This window comes from Hippoglossus stenolepis, chromosome 9, assembly GCF_022539355.2.
Source record: "Hippoglossus stenolepis isolate QCI-W04-F060 chromosome 9, HSTE1.2, whole genome shotgun sequence".
NCBI classification, from domain to species: domain Eukaryota; kingdom Metazoa; phylum Chordata; class Actinopteri; order Pleuronectiformes; family Pleuronectidae; genus Hippoglossus; species Hippoglossus stenolepis.
In genome coordinates, this window is record NC_061491.1 from 19,632,378 (window position 1) to 19,647,809 (window position 15,432).

Consider the following 15,432-nt stretch of genomic DNA (forward strand, 5'->3'; position numbering starts at 1 on the left):
TATCTGCTTGTGCGCTAATGTATTATTGCAAATGAGGCCAGAGAAGGCCCTTGTGGTTCTGCGAGAGAATGGGTGTGTATGAGATGGAGAGCAGTATGTAAACCGTTTGACATCAGTGTTTGGGGCTGTCTTTATGAGAACATCTGTGGCAGCTGCCCCATAAATTCCCAGTGTAGAGAAAACAGGAACAAAAAGGGCCTTTTTCGTATGGCAGTGTACCATGGCGAGAAGCGGAGCTTGTCGTTCCTCATCTGCAGCACCACTGCCAACGTTTAGGGAAAGTCAAATCAGGGATGGAGAACTGATACAGTGTTAGTGTGTGTTTAGAAATCCGTGCAGTGTGGCAGTGGCAGGCAACTTTGACTGCCTTCAAATCAACCCCAGAAAGGAGTGCGATTCTGCATTCGTATTTGGGGATTGAAATTCTTTAATTACTGTAGGGATCATAAGTGAGATACTCGCTGATCTGGAGGGGCGCGCAACTGCAGGGAACAGGAGTTCGGTGCCAGTGTAGAAAATGGACAAACCAACATAACTGATGGTTATTCAGTCTTGTATGTATTTGGCTCGCTTTGACCGTATTTCTGCAGACCACCAAGTCTCAGGTCCTTCATGTGTCCTTTACTTTCACCTTCTGTCTGGACTGATGAGTGTTATTCTCTAACTGATGAGCGAGATCAGTTGATGTGATGATGCTGTTGCACGTCTTCTCCAAGAATCTCTGAAAAGGTATATGGGTAAATGCGTAATTTGACGTGAAGTATTTAATTACATTGTCCATATGAGGATGAACTCATCTCATTTTATGAATTTCAGTAAAGTTAAATACTGGGATTATGAACAAATTCACTGATATCTACAGTACATACCTGTAGCTTGTAGAAACGCATAGAGTAAACAACACATTTGATTTCGTTGTTTCATTTTGTCTCATCCTACGTCTTAAATCTCTTTCATTCATTTGATTTAGTGCTTTTTCCTGATGGCTGTTTAATCTTGTTTTATCTTGATCTGCTGTTTATATTCAATATTTTGTTTTGTTTTTATTGTCTCATAATAAATGTTTTTCTTTTGCTTTTATGTGAATCAAGTCATACTGCATTTTATGCACAAATTGTTATTATCAATATTATTATTACAACTAGGCAGTAAAAACAACAGTAATGCATGATATAAATATACAACTGAAATAATGTTGCATGAAATAATGTTGTCATCATTTAAACTAGATATATTGATATTAAATACATGTGGTATGATGAAATCTCACCATAGAGTAGTATAAATACAGAATAGTTTACATTTAGCAAATATTGTAAGTAAAAAGAAAAAAAATTACATATTAGATTTGTGGTTTAACAACTTTAGTGTTAAAAGCAATAAAGAGATCGTTATTTATATAATTTCATGTTGAACAACTTGATTCAATTAATTCACTGAACATGTTTTAGTTTAGTTTTATTTATTTATTAGGGAAAGTTAATTTAGATCCTACGCAGCACTTTCTATACAATGTTTTGACATCAAAATTTGGTCAGAAAAAAAAATGCAAGTGAACTCCTAAAGCATCAATGTATTCAAAACCGACTTTATACCGTGTTGTGTTATTTATAGAGACTTTTAAACATTTATTCGACTCGGTGAAAAGTCTGGAAAGTGCGGATGTCGTTGTGTGGATGAATAAACATTGAGCCAGTTACAGAGAAGCTGCTGATGCTGTGATGTGTGTGTGTGTGTGTGTGTGTGATTTACCAGATTAATGGATGTAAACAGAGGATACAGTATTCACGTCTCACTCAGGATCACGTCACTCACATGGGCTCTGTTTCACTTTCTTTCTTAAAATGTCGCGTTTCCCTTTAATGAGAGTTTAGCTAACAGAGCTAGCTAACGTGCTACAGTGAGTCTCACTCCTCAGGAAAAGGAGACGAGAGAGGAAACTTACCATGAATCCTGAGGCTTCCACTTCTACACATGAACAAGGTTTGTAAAACGTGGTTTTAGTTGTTGTCGCATCAAAACCGTGACGATGTTTAAAGCCACAGCAGCTAGTTCACATCTCCTGTAACCACCTTGTTTACCTTCTGTCTAGTGACACATGCTGATAAGTGATGATATGTATTTGATCTGAGGGACACGTTACTACATTGGATGGAATTAACTGATGCATCATGGGAATATAATGAAGGCTAGATGTATGTTTTCTCTCAGGATTTGTGGAGGTTTGCTCTCCATTGTATTTAAAACAAGATCAACTTTCGTCTTATTTTGTCTTGAGTACTTATTGTCACTCTCTCTGACACACACCAATAGTTGACATATTATTTTTGATGAGGGAAGAAGTGCAGCAGTTATTAGTTATTACACAATTGACAGGAAATGAACAGGCAATAATCAGTAATTTCTTTCCTCCCAAATTTTAAACATGTGCCTCTCAAATGGGGCGATTCTCTTCTTTTCTTTATTTATCAAACAAGGACAATGCACAAAAACATTCATCTCAAAATGAGAAGAGATGATTTATGCCAGATTTAGCTATCAGCTAATTTCCATCTGCAGATCTTGGGCAGGTACACACACCAAATACAAAAACATGAATTTACATACAACACCATTAAAGTGTCTATCACACAAATAGTTATACAGACAAATCTACGAGTTCACATCAAAGTATACGAGCACATTCATTCAATATATATTGGAAAAATTGCAATTCAACACAATTAAAAATTCTAAATCATTGTCAGATTAATGTTGACATGACTGGCTGCTCAAAATCAGTTTTCGTTACACCACGGGATAAAGAGTAAAAGTCAAGTTTAAAGCTCAGCTGGAAGTATGTTCCAATGTTTGATGATTCAATGCTTAATCAGAGTGTGATAATAAACTGGATATCTTTTGGACTGTTGGTTGGACAAACATCACATTTGAAGAAGTCATCTGAGTCCATGGGAAATTGTAACAGACTTTTTTTTCACCATTTACTGTCATTCAAAAGGGAAAAGGATTACTATCAATATTCAAAATAAGAATTTGTTACCGCCCTAGAGGGAGGTATTGTTATATTCTTAAGAAATTGTTTACTGCAAAGCACAGTAAATTAACAATATCAACATAATTCATGTTCACAGCAACGTGGCGTGAAGGTGACACTTGTCTGGCTCCGAACCCAAAGGACGGCACTATTCAAGAAGCGACCATCCAGAGACTGACCTCCACCTTTCATAGTAATGACACAGCGTGGGTGATATTTGCTGACCATAATAAAGATGCAGAGAAGGAGGAAGAAGAGGAGGAGGAGGAGGGGGAAGCCATACCCGTCTCAAAACTCACAAGACCAGACTTAAGTGAATTCACTCAGGAGAAACCATTGTTTCCCAGCATCGTCACAGAACCCAGGCTTTGTGTTCCGTTAGAGCTTAGCAATGTTGATGGAGACAGGGTCCCTTACACCATCAACAGATACCTGAGGGATTACCAGAGGGAAGGTATCAGGTTTATTTACAACAGCTACATCCGCTCCAGTGGATGTATCCTGGGGGACGACATGGGCCTCGGAAAGACTGTGCAGGTAAGAAGTATTGTAACTGCAAAAGTAATTGCAGAACATTTGTCTAAATGTCTGCATTTCTTCTTCATTTATATGTTCATCCCTTAGGTTATTGGTTTTCTTGCTGCTCTGCTGCACAAAACTGGCACATGGGAGGACACGAAGAAGAACAGACCTCAGTTTCTGCAGAGTCAGATCCCATCCAAGCAAAGTAAACCAAACAAAGTGGGTACTGACATATGTTGCGTACATAAAGAAATGTCATGAATCATAACATAAAAATCTTGTTAGGTGAATTAAAACACATCTTTGTGTAGTTACATTGATTTGTCATGAGCATGATTTTCTGTTTTTATAATCTGGTCTAGGTGTTCCTCATTGTGGCCCCGCTGTCGGTGCTTTATAACTGGAAGGACGAGCTGGAAGCATGGGGTCATTTCCAGTTTGTGGTGGTGCACGGGCTGAGGAAAGAGGAGGAACTGGCTCGCATTAGGAAGGGACGCATTGAAATTGCTCTCACCACATATGAGACTCTGCGCCTTAGTCTGGATCAGTTTAATAAGTAAGAACCTTTCCTTTTAAATGACATATTTTCTGACAAGACTAAAAAGACTAAGAATATACCTGTGCCCTCTCTGCAGCATCGACTGGTCTGCTGTGGTTGTGGATGAGGCCCACAAGATAAAGAATCCAAAGTCTCAAATCACTCAGGCCATGAAGGAGCTGAAATGTAAGGTCAGAAAATTTAAAGTTTTTTGTCATTATTTGGGTATGAAACTGTTAATAATTAGAGTCTATTTACTGAAGGTGGAGAGCGCAGAAGGCCTTTGTCTTTAAGAATTCCATCACCAGCGTAATAAATACATGCTCAATAAACCATAGGATTAATTTAGCATTTGGACCAAGCTTTCAATGGTGGCTTTGCTTTTATATTCCCATCAGGTCAGAATCGGTCTCACTGGCACCATCTTACAGAACAACCTTGAGGAGCTGTGGTGTGTCATGGACTGGTATTTACATAGACTTTTATATGACAACACGTTTTCATTTTCAACATTTTCTTTCCTGCATTGTGTCATTGTCATTTCAATGTACAACTTGTTGCTGGGCTTAGTTCAGATTAGCTTTTTTACTGTGTGTATTGTATTCCGTTTAGGGCCATACCTGGTTGTCTTGGCAACTTAGGACATTTCAAGAACAAGTTTTCAGATCCGATCGAGCAAGGCCAGAGGCACAGCGCAACCAAGCGTGCCCTCGCAACGGGGAGGAAGACTGTAAGAGCACTGGTGAGGAAGATATCTCATTGGTTCCTCAGGAGGACAAAATCTATCATCAAAGAACAGCTACCTAAGAAGAATGACAGGGTAAGATTGTCCTAGTTAAACCAGACTTTATCATGTCAATGCCGTCAACAATGTTCTAGTCTATGGTGTCTCAAAGGGTTTGTGCTGTGTTTTGTTCCCAGGTGGTTTATTGCTCTCTGACAGACTTTCAGCAAACCGTGTATCAGACGGTGCTGGATACTGAAGATGTCACGCTACTGTTGAGGGCTTCAGAGAAATGTGACTGTCAGAGTGGACGCACCCGCAGAAGATGCTGCTATGAGGTGAGCTCTCTCCTTTTAATATCATGCAGTATGTCATGAAATGTACTTGATGAAAAGGGTTGAGCGTTTTTGTACAGATCCCAGTTTGAGTTTCAGTGAATATGTTTGACACGTTTTCAGTTATTTTTCCACTTTAAATGATCAAATCAAGTTTACTCACTTGCCAGCAGTACCCTCTAGCTGTGCAGATCATTTGTTTGTTGTCTGTTAAGGTATTGAAGTACAGTGGGAAAATGTTTCTTTTCTAAAGTGAAGATTCCAAACACAGCATTATAACCCTCTATAACATGCTAATTGATTGATGGGTCCTCAACATACAGGGAGAAATCCTTCATCTTCTGATTAAACCTCAAATGTATGTGGTTGAAAAAAATAAGGTCTGACCCCATAACAATTTGTTTACTGTTGCAGAAAAACTCTGAAGGTGTTCCATTGAAGAATCTCTACTTTAGTTACATGGCCATATTGAGGAAGGTTGCAAACCATGTCGCGCTGCTTCAGTCCACTGCAGGAACCAGTAAGAAACAGGTACAAACACCTCTAACTGATTTAGTTTACTAGCTAATGATGGTTATATCCAGACACCATAAGTTCATACACATTTTGTTTCTCTAACGCAGCTAATTTCTTGCAGGAAAAATATTTGAGTGCAATCTGTCAGAAGGTTTTCCAAAAGTTTCCCGACTTTGTGCAAAGATGCAAGGATGAAGCATTTGAGGCGTTGTCGGACCCGATGTACAGTGGAAAAATGAAGGTACGACTTAGGGACAAAGGCTCAATCACTTGCTCACTATGGGATGTTTCAGCTTTAAGACAACACATCTGTATTTCTTTCAGGTTTTGCAGAAGCTGCTCAAATATCATCAGCTCAGGAGAGATAAAGTTCTTCTCTTCTCTCTCTCAACTAAGGTGAGGGCTGTGTTCGTGTGGCTGCCTTTTGTGTATTAAAATCATGGAGATAGACTTTTTTTGTGTGAAAAAACGATGAACACAAAAAACAACACAGATGAAAAAAGTAGGAGCAGGATACATTGTTTTCTCATGACATAGATCTAAAGGTAAGGCTTGGGATTTTATAAGTCAGGGAAAAGAGTTTTAATTATAGTGAGACTGTGTTGTTTATTGGTTGCTGTCACCCGAGACAGTATTATAACATAGGTCATATTTTCATATCCATACAGGGCGAGGTTCAGTGTTACCCCTATATTATATGTATAAATATACAATCCAGGGGATATTACTTTTACATCTGTTTGTTTGTCAAGCGTCTACATTTTCTCTCCCATATAAGTACATTCATTCAGTAGATATAAAGGTTCACATTGTCTGTTTTACTCATTGATTCATGTGCTTTGAAGCCTTTATAATGGCCTCTCTTGTATTTTGAACCTGTCAGCTGTTGGATATCCTTGAAAGCTACTGCATGGCAGAGGGGCTGGACTACAGCCGACTGGACGGAACCACCAAGCCTAAAGAGAGAGTTCAGATTGTCAAGGAATTCAACAGCTCGTCTAACATCAACGTCTGCCTGGTCTCCACCATGTTAGTGCCACAGTAAATGTTTGATCAATGTCGGTTGCAGTCATGTTTATTTCAACATGTGTTTGTTTTTTGTTTTTATTAGTGTTTATTTTAAACCATCTGAAGATAATTGCCTGTTTCTCTATCAGGGCCGGTGGTCTTGGCCTTAATTTTGTAGGGGCCAATGTCGTAGTTTTATTCGACCCAACCTGGAACCCAGCAAATGACCTTCAGGCTATTGACAGGTAGGTTATGGGCCACATCTTGACAGAGAATTACAATTTATACTGTATTTCAGTCACAGATGTCTTATATACACCTGTGTTTGTCCTCAGGGCGTATCGTATTGGCCAGTGGAGGGACGTGACTGTGTTCAGGTTGATCTCATTGGGCACGGTAGAGGAGGTTATCTACCTCAGACAAGTTTACAAACAGGTAGCACATAATAATGAACACACAATCATAATGTCAGCAAGACACATTCCTAGATAATTTCAGTTTCACATTTATGTATTGTACGTATTAACAAAGGAAAGGACTTACTCCAATACAGAGATAATCTGATCTACTACCTCTGAGATGGCAAATGCCACATTCATTTGTATATGGAAAATAAAGGAGAACCTCAGGAAGGTTGTCTTGAATGCAAAAATTGTTCTTTGTTATATCTATTACATTTATTAACAATCTACAGATCTTACATTTTTTCACACGATTGTCTAATTCCACATGTTAGCAGCATTTTACAAATCTATTGCACAAGATTGTTTTATTTTCCAGAGAAATGTTCAGTGCCCAATGTTGATATACAACTGTATTTCCATGCACCCCCCATGTTCCCTCCAGCAATTGCAGTCCTCAGTTGTTGGCAAGGAGAGCTCCAGGCGGTATTTCGAGGCAGTGCAGGGGCATGGCGTCCATAGGGGGGAGCTGTTTGGGATCAAAAACCTCTTCAGGCTTCAGACCCAAGGGACGTGTCTCACCCGCAAGATACTGGAGGTTAGATAGCTCCACAAGCCTTTTACTGTTTGATCGATGATGTGTTCCACTGTAGCATTCTGCCGCAACTCACCTCATCCCACCGACTCGAATTCCCAGTCACACTACAAGGTCTCACAAAGCTGTCAAAACACTTAGGTTGTGCGTATATTTGAGTCACTTCTGGGGTCATTGGCACAAGAGTAGTAATAGGAGCCCTAAAGTTGATGGTGTGTTGTAAGTGTGACACCTATATTTATGTCCTCCAAACATTAAGACTGACACACCCAACTTTTAGGATGGTAACAAAAGTCAGGTTCAAACTTGACAATGTTCGTATGTGTTTCCCCTGCTCCGTCACTTTGGTGAGCTAGCAAGCTAATACGTGAGAATGCAGATTTGTTTCCATTGTATAAAGTCCACAAACAGCATATACTTTTTGTTTTTAGTATCTTAGCCATCTGAAACTGTAATACTATAAATACAAATACTGCTTCTCAGATGATTGGCCGACAAGAGGATGGCTTGTCACGCTAGTGTCCTCCATCTTCATACCAAACAACGTAACGTTACTAGCTTGATAGGTCAATAGGTTATGGCATAGGTCAAGCTGATTGTGAGGTTTTAGAGTGCCCCCTGCTGGATCTTGAGGCAAACTACTTCGAAAAGTCTGTTGCGCGTGAAAACTTAAATATGTAAAATTCAGAAAAAGGCATCATAGTTTGAATATTAACTTTTTCCCCCTCGTTAAAATACATGTTCAAATTCGAATAAAAAGTCACAGCCCGACTAAAGTCTAATGTTGGTGATTGTGTCAATAAACTGATGCTCCACAATGAAACGTTAATGTTTGAATGACTGTGCGTCTCTTTCAGCGAGAAGGACAAGTGGAGGCTGGAGTAATGACCACCAGCACACACACAGGCGAAGAGAAGGAGGAGGGCAGGAATGGAGTTGGCGTGAGTAACTCTGCCGTTCTCACAGACCCAGGACTTAGGGCACTCATCTTTCCCAGGCAGCCCACTCACACTCCTGTTCCCACGTGAAAGCAGGGATACCTCAAACGGGTATCTTCCTGTCTTGTCAGTCAACCAACCCGCAAAGAGAAACAGCCGGTCACCCTCTGGGGGAATTAGATGAATTATGTTACTTTCAAAAGAAAGAACAAGGTGAAAGTGATTTCTAATGTCTGTCTTGTCAGTATCATGTAGTCACACCACTGTGGGCTTGTCAGATGGCTGTAAAAAAGTTTGTAGTTTCCTTACAGCGGCTGTGGTTAGCTGGAGTTCAGGCAGTTAGAATAGTTTTGTGTGGTTGAAAAGAAGTAGAGAGGGATCAATGTAAATCTCAGACCACCCCTGCTTGGTATGTTTCAGCACTGCACTTATGTTTTCGGCAAGATATTTCTAAACAAACTGCTTTTTCACAGTAATTTTACACACTTTATTATTATATTTTCAACAGATTTGTCACATTATTAGAGTTTCATAACTCAAAAGCTCCCCAGAAGTGGTGTATTTGCCTAAACAACAGCTGTTCACTGTAATTGTGAAAAGCTCCCAGGACATTAATATTTAAATATTGAATATTTAAAGTACAATTTCCAGTGTAGTAGATTTACAGTATAAAGCCATGGCTCACAGCAAATATTTGTACACTCATTCCCATTCTTTGTATTGTTTTGGATCTGGAGGATCAGGTTCTCTTTGTCTGCCTCTCACTTTGTCGATGATGCTGTGTGAGAAACAGCTGCATGTAATTACTTGCTTGTCCTAATGGACGGGGCAGACCACACCGAATTCTATCAGCTCCTCTCGGCTATTTATTTACACAGTGATACCCCCTTATCATCCTGTTCCCAGCCAGGCCTGTGCTGAGCAGAGCACTGCCCCTTTTACCGGCCTGCCTTTCTACTCCAATGAGGCCATTCAGATTCTCGCAAAAAATGCAGAATACACTGGGGTGCCTTAACATATACAAAAAGAGGCTCTGGGAGTGTAAGCACACCCACCACCACCCACACACACACACACACACACACACACACACACACACACACACACACACACACACACACACACACACACTTGCACACTCGCACACATGCTGCAGTATTTGGGAAAAGTCATATAGTTGGTAACTTTTGTGAAATTAGAATCACAGTTGGTGGCTTTTCCCATAAAAAGCTTGTTCATATGATTTCAGGAAATGTTATGACCCCTTTGTTTTCTTCATACAGTATTACATCATGATGGAGGGCATGTGTCGTGCTGATGTTTATTAAGATTTATTGTTACCAACATCTGCTTCGCATTAGACAGTGAAATGTCACATGGGTTGGTCCACTGAAAGATGGCATAAACAAGGGAAGTAAAGAATTTGTAGCTCGTGCCATTTTGTGGCTAAGTCTGTCTCCTGCAGTCCATATAGAGTTTCTTGTTCTCGTACAGCCCACCCTGTACAACTTGTGAAGCCAATCTGCACCCACTTGTCTTAAGCTGTTTGTTTCGACTGTTTTATTCAAGGAACCTGGAGATCATCTGCCTACGGAGGGCCCTTTACCGAATGACAAACCAGTCAAGGAGAACACAGATGCCTCAAACATTCCCAGAGGGGTGCTGGACTTTAGCAGTGGGAGTGAAGAGGACGAGGATGAGCACAGGTTTAAGAGGAAGGCCTCAAACCCAAGTGGAGTGGATGGCAACAGAAGCGGAAATGCTACCGCTGGCCCTGGTCAAATGAATCTCAGCCAGTACGGTTTCTCCAGACTCCTCGAAAGGGTCAAAGGACGACCAGAGTCAGGTGAAGGTAGTTCTGGTGCTGAAGAAAGCCTCTCTGACACAGATGCTGGGGATCATGGGGAATTAGGAAAGCATGAGTGTACCTCCTCTGGCAAGAGCTCCACTACAGGGAGTGGTGCAGTCTGTCTCCCAAAATTGGGAACAAAAACCTGGGACATCTCCAGTGATTCAGACAAAAACAGAAGTGATGGTGCTGGGAGGAGAGAGGAGAGGGTTTCTCTCTTGAAAGAGAGTGATGATGCTGTAAAAAAGAAACAAGGGATGAAAGGGTGGACAAATAAGAAAGTTGCAGTAGATTGGGAGAGTGATAAATCGTCCTCACCAGACAAAAAGGCCAACAAGCTTAAAACTACAGCTCCCACAGTGCACTGTATTAAGGGTTACTCTGATGAATCTGAGGATTTCGACCTAGAGGAAAGCACAGGGCCTAAGAAGGACGCTTCAAATTCACACAGAGGTCAAGAAAGAGAGAAAAGAACTGACTGTAACAGAAAGAGGCAAATGACTAGTGCAAGAAACAAGGCCAGATCCAAATACACAGAATTCATAGAGACCTACACATCTTCAGAGGATGAACACACTCCTGTTAAGAAAGGGAAGCCGACGGGAAGTCACTTCACCTCTCTGCAGGCGCAGCGACACAGAGTTGACGTGTCTAAAGACGGGCGAAGAGCAGGAACAACAAAGACGAGGAGAAGTCAGACATCTAGAGAATCCAAAGGAACCATCGATAGTGTGCTCGGTCAGTTTCAATATCAACTTTAGTATGCAAATGACTTTTAACAATGTTGATTTCAAAATTAATGTTTTATATCTCTGTCAAAAGGAGGTGTACAGGAGGTGGTGTACACCCACTCCAACCAGCGTGTGGTGGGTGGGAGCAAAGCAGAGGAGCTGATCAGCAGAGCCGCTGTCCGAGACGTGTTTGAACTCAAGATGTACTCCCAGCTCCCGGCCAATCAGCTTCTAGGCAGCCTGGAGGTAATATAATACGCTGCTGTAACATCTTGTTCAGTGATTATTCAGACATAATATTGTGGTTGTATCTGCCTCAGTCCAGCACTGATGACAATTAAAAGAATCGGTTCACCCAAAAGAAACATTTTGGGTTGGTCGCTGCTTCTAAATAACTTCACTCTTTGTCTGATTGTACCAGGGCCTGTCAGAAAGCCCACCAGACAGTCTGCCCCATCCTGCTGTTGTCAGGCCGGTGAAGCCCACCCCGGACCATCCAGTCACCTTCACCAGCAAGAGTGTGCACCACACCGGACACACCACCTTCATCATCGGGGAGACTCCTCAGGCCATACGCAGGTACTGAAGATGACATATGATGGATTTACCATGAGAAGGAAAAGGAAGCAGGTGGTAGGCATATCAAAGGTAAATGACTACAGATAAGGGAGCCGTTAAGAAAAATAAGGAAACGGATGATGGGAATAAAGAAAGAAGGTGGATGAAAGAAGTCAGGGGGTGCGGTTTAAAAAAAAAGTGGAGTAGTGGGGAGGGATGGAAATTCCTGGCAGTGTTGGGAAGAAGGCCAAAACTCACCCAGACAGCCTGTTGAGCGCCCCCACCTGGGCCTCAGGAACTGTGTGTTTAGCGAGAGACCACCGCTGAGCTTTCCCTTCCACCTATTTCCCAGCATCATGCTGAAGATTACTCTATTATGTTCAGGCCCAACTAGTGCAGCGGTTTTTCCCTCCATAACCACAGACCTCCTGAGATTAACCAAAAATGATTGCCTGAGGACCCACACTAATGTACACACACACACACACACACACACACACACACACACACACACACACACACACACACACACACACACACACACACACACCATCCTAACAACGATTTACATACATGTACATACATAGTGTTAAAATACACATCTCTGTTCTGCTGCATCCCCTCCGCTCCCTACCTTTCCAAATGCGCACACACACATACACACATATACACACACACACACGTTTGTGGCTCCAGTCTCGCTCCCCAAGGGGAAGACTGTATCTCTGCCCACCAGGCAGTGAAAACACACACTACTTATATTGATATACCCTCAATTAACCTTGCTGTTTAATGATTTAAATCCACATTTTACTGCCACATTACTACTTTTACGTTACTCTCATTTATTGTTTTTCCAGTGAAAGTCACACATGGTTGGAACACCATCATAATGCTGCTGCACCACCAGCGACTTTGAAGTATTTCTGTCCCCAAGTCTCGTTCGACAAAAACTTTTTAATGACTGCTCGAGAAAAACACCCCTCACACTGCACGGCTGTCTGGATATGAGCATGAATATTGGGAGACGTATTGATCTTAGGGGCTGACGGAGCCACAGAATGTCTAATGAATCCGTAGGCGTCGTGGCTTTTTAAAGATGTTTCATTAAAAATACATTACAGCATGCACACGGGCCATAATGGGCCTCACAGTAACTGTGCAAGTGCCGGACGGATCTCTCGGTTGGCCGATGAAAATCAGCTGACGTGAGCCTTTCACAGACATATCGGTATCAACGTTTATGTTTATTTTACAGAAGAAACATTGTAGAAAATATGTGCACTCATGTTTACATTTTACGGGGAAATTCTGAATTTATATATATTTGCTGATATATCAGTATCACTCCCTAATATGAGCATTGGCACCCACAAATCCATATTGGTCGGCCTCTAATGTGAATCATGTAGATTTAAAGGAAACGAGCAGAAAATATTAGAAATAAAACTTCTTGTTACCGTGACATGTTTGTGCCTGATTGATGATTTTTTCACTCTCACTTGTGTCTGTTTGTAGGCAGCACCTGCAGGAAATGGCAGAAAAATTCAAATTTCCCTCTGTTCATCACTTTGTTGAGGAGATTCTGAGAAGAAACTCAGCCCAGAGAGTGTCCTGGCTACGACAGCATTACACCTCACTGAACCAGCCTGACCTGGCCTGTACAGTCAGGAACAACTTCCCACAGCCGGATTCAGCACAGACCTCCACTTACGCTGCTATGTCCTCAACATCCACCAAAACAGCTCATACAAAATCTCACACTGAGAGCAGCACCCCACAAGAGGATGTTCCAAAAGCCACAAAAAAGCCTAAAAACACCAAGAAGAATCTGGAACACAGAACTAAGCCCGTGCCACAAAAAGGGTCTAGAATTCTACAAAATCATGCTCCAGAACCCCACACAAACTCTAAAAACCCACAGAATGATGTTCTTAAGCCCTGGAAAAAGCCAAAGATCTCACAAAAGAATGTTCTAGAACCTCTAAGTAACGTTCCAAGCCCTGAGTCAGAGGAGCAGGAGGAGACGGCCTGCAGTGCCAGAGGACACGGGAGGACAAAGAGGGGTAGTGTTTCCAGTTCTGGAGCTCACAGAGCTGGTGGTGGTCTTGGCGTGGATCGGGCCGGCAGCAGTGGTCTGGGGTCTGGGAAGCCTGCTGCTTTCCTGAACCACACAGACAGAGATACCCCTTCTTCTCCGGACCTCAGCCATGGCAGGTCCGCCATGTTATCCAAACCCACAGCACAGGGAAGGGAGCGGGAGAAGGAGTCGTCCTCCAGGATGAGAGGAACTTTTCAAGGACAGAGTGAAAACTCTCAGACCTCTTCCCCTCCTCCTGAACAGGCCCCTTCTACCTCAAGCAATCGCTCCTTCCTCACAGATCTGATAGGAGACACCTCAATCCTGGATGATTTGTTTAAACCCAAAGCCAGGGGTGCACAACAGAGGAGCACCCCCAAAACACCCCCGACTCTCTTGGGGTCAGTAAACACGTGTCTCACCACACCTTCTCCATCCAGAATCACTCTCAACACAGATTCTGGTTCAGCAGACTCTCTGTCCTCTCTGAATTCTCGTAAACCGACTACACACCGGCTCAAGACACCAGTGCAGCCAGTAAAGAGCAGCCGCAAAGACTTCTGGGACATTGTGAACGAGGGTAACGAGGAGAGCATCAACAGGTTAACAGATCCGGCAGAGGTGCAGAGAGTCTGTGTCAACACTAACTTTTCTGCTAGAAGTAGAAACAGGTCTAAAGAAGAGCAGGAGAGGAAGAGTCTCTGGAAGACGAATGAGAAGTTTCTGTGGAAGAAATAAGACAGAAAAGACATTTTAGTTTGAGCTCTCCACTTATTTTATTATTTTAAACTTAAATTTCTTTTATACATTTTTTAAAATGTCTCTTTTATTTACTCAATTGAAAATATCAAGTTTTCACTACATTTCTTTTGAGTTACTGAGATAATGTTTATTGGAATACACAGGGCGTTAATCCCTTTATGAATTTAAACTTCTGTGTATAATGAAAATATGAACTTCACCAAGGACATTATGTTTTCACCTCTGTTCATTTTGTTGTTGTTGGTTTCTACATTTGTTTGTAAACCAGATTAACCACCAAACATGGTGGAAAGAATGTGGAATGGGTTGGGGAAGAACTCATTAAATTTTGGTCTGGATTCAAGATTTCAAATTCACTTTGTTTAACATTGTGAGATTGGAAAATTGTCCAAGATTTTTACCTATTTCCCAGGGAATAATTCCTGGATCTTGATGGGAATAATCATGTTTAGAGAACTGATGAGTGTGTGGAATCTGGTGCAGCTTGATTGAATTAAACACACAAACCAGGTGGATGCCTAAGTTGTCATCACAGAGACATTCATGTATATTTAAAAGAGTGGAAATGGATAAATAGGCAAAAAGATAACGGCAGTAAATATATAGGAATATAGTGCTGCGACTATGGGTTATTTTCTTTATCAACCAATCAAACAATCCAAAATTTCAGAGCCAAAAACTTATGTTGTCATTGGTCTAAAGTAATAAGACAAAGAAAAGCATCAGATTTTTAGGTTTGAGAAGTTGGAACCATCAGATGTTTGTTTGAAAAATGACTTAAACTAGTAGCCAGTTGTCAAGATAGTTGCAGATTTATTGTCCGTCAACTTTCAGCTCCGAT

The 15,432-nt window shown here is 41.5% G+C and overlaps 1 protein-coding gene across 2 annotated transcripts; it reads left to right on the forward strand.

Moving 5' to 3' along the window:
• The first annotated feature begins 1,687 nt into the window (after nt 1-1,687).
• ercc6l2 (excision repair cross-complementation group 6-like 2) lies at nt 1,688-15,113 on the forward strand. 2 transcript variants are annotated; one of them, XM_035166601.2, is made up of 20 exons: nt 1,688-1,983; nt 3,132-3,571; nt 3,659-3,775; nt 3,919-4,112; nt 4,192-4,285; nt 4,493-4,560; nt 4,707-4,914; nt 5,016-5,156; nt 5,568-5,684; nt 5,791-5,910; nt 5,994-6,065; nt 6,553-6,698; nt 6,827-6,922; nt 7,013-7,112; nt 7,524-7,676; nt 8,531-8,614; nt 10,181-11,198; nt 11,283-11,437; nt 11,613-11,770; nt 13,268-15,113. In XM_035166601.2, the coding sequence occupies exons 1-20, from the start codon at nt 1,947-1,949 to the stop codon at nt 14,565-14,567; spliced, it is 4,818 nt and encodes a 1,605-aa protein (XP_035022492.2). In that variant the 5' UTR covers nt 1,688-1,946; the 3' UTR covers nt 14,568-15,113. The 2 variants fall into 2 exon arrangements, with proteins under 2 accessions (XP_035022492.2, XP_047197373.1); XM_047341417.1 differs by lacking the exons at nt 1,688-1,983; nt 3,132-3,571; nt 3,659-3,775; nt 3,919-4,112 and having other exon boundaries at nt 4,256-4,280.
• The last annotated feature ends 319 nt before the right edge of the window (nt 15,114-15,432 follow it).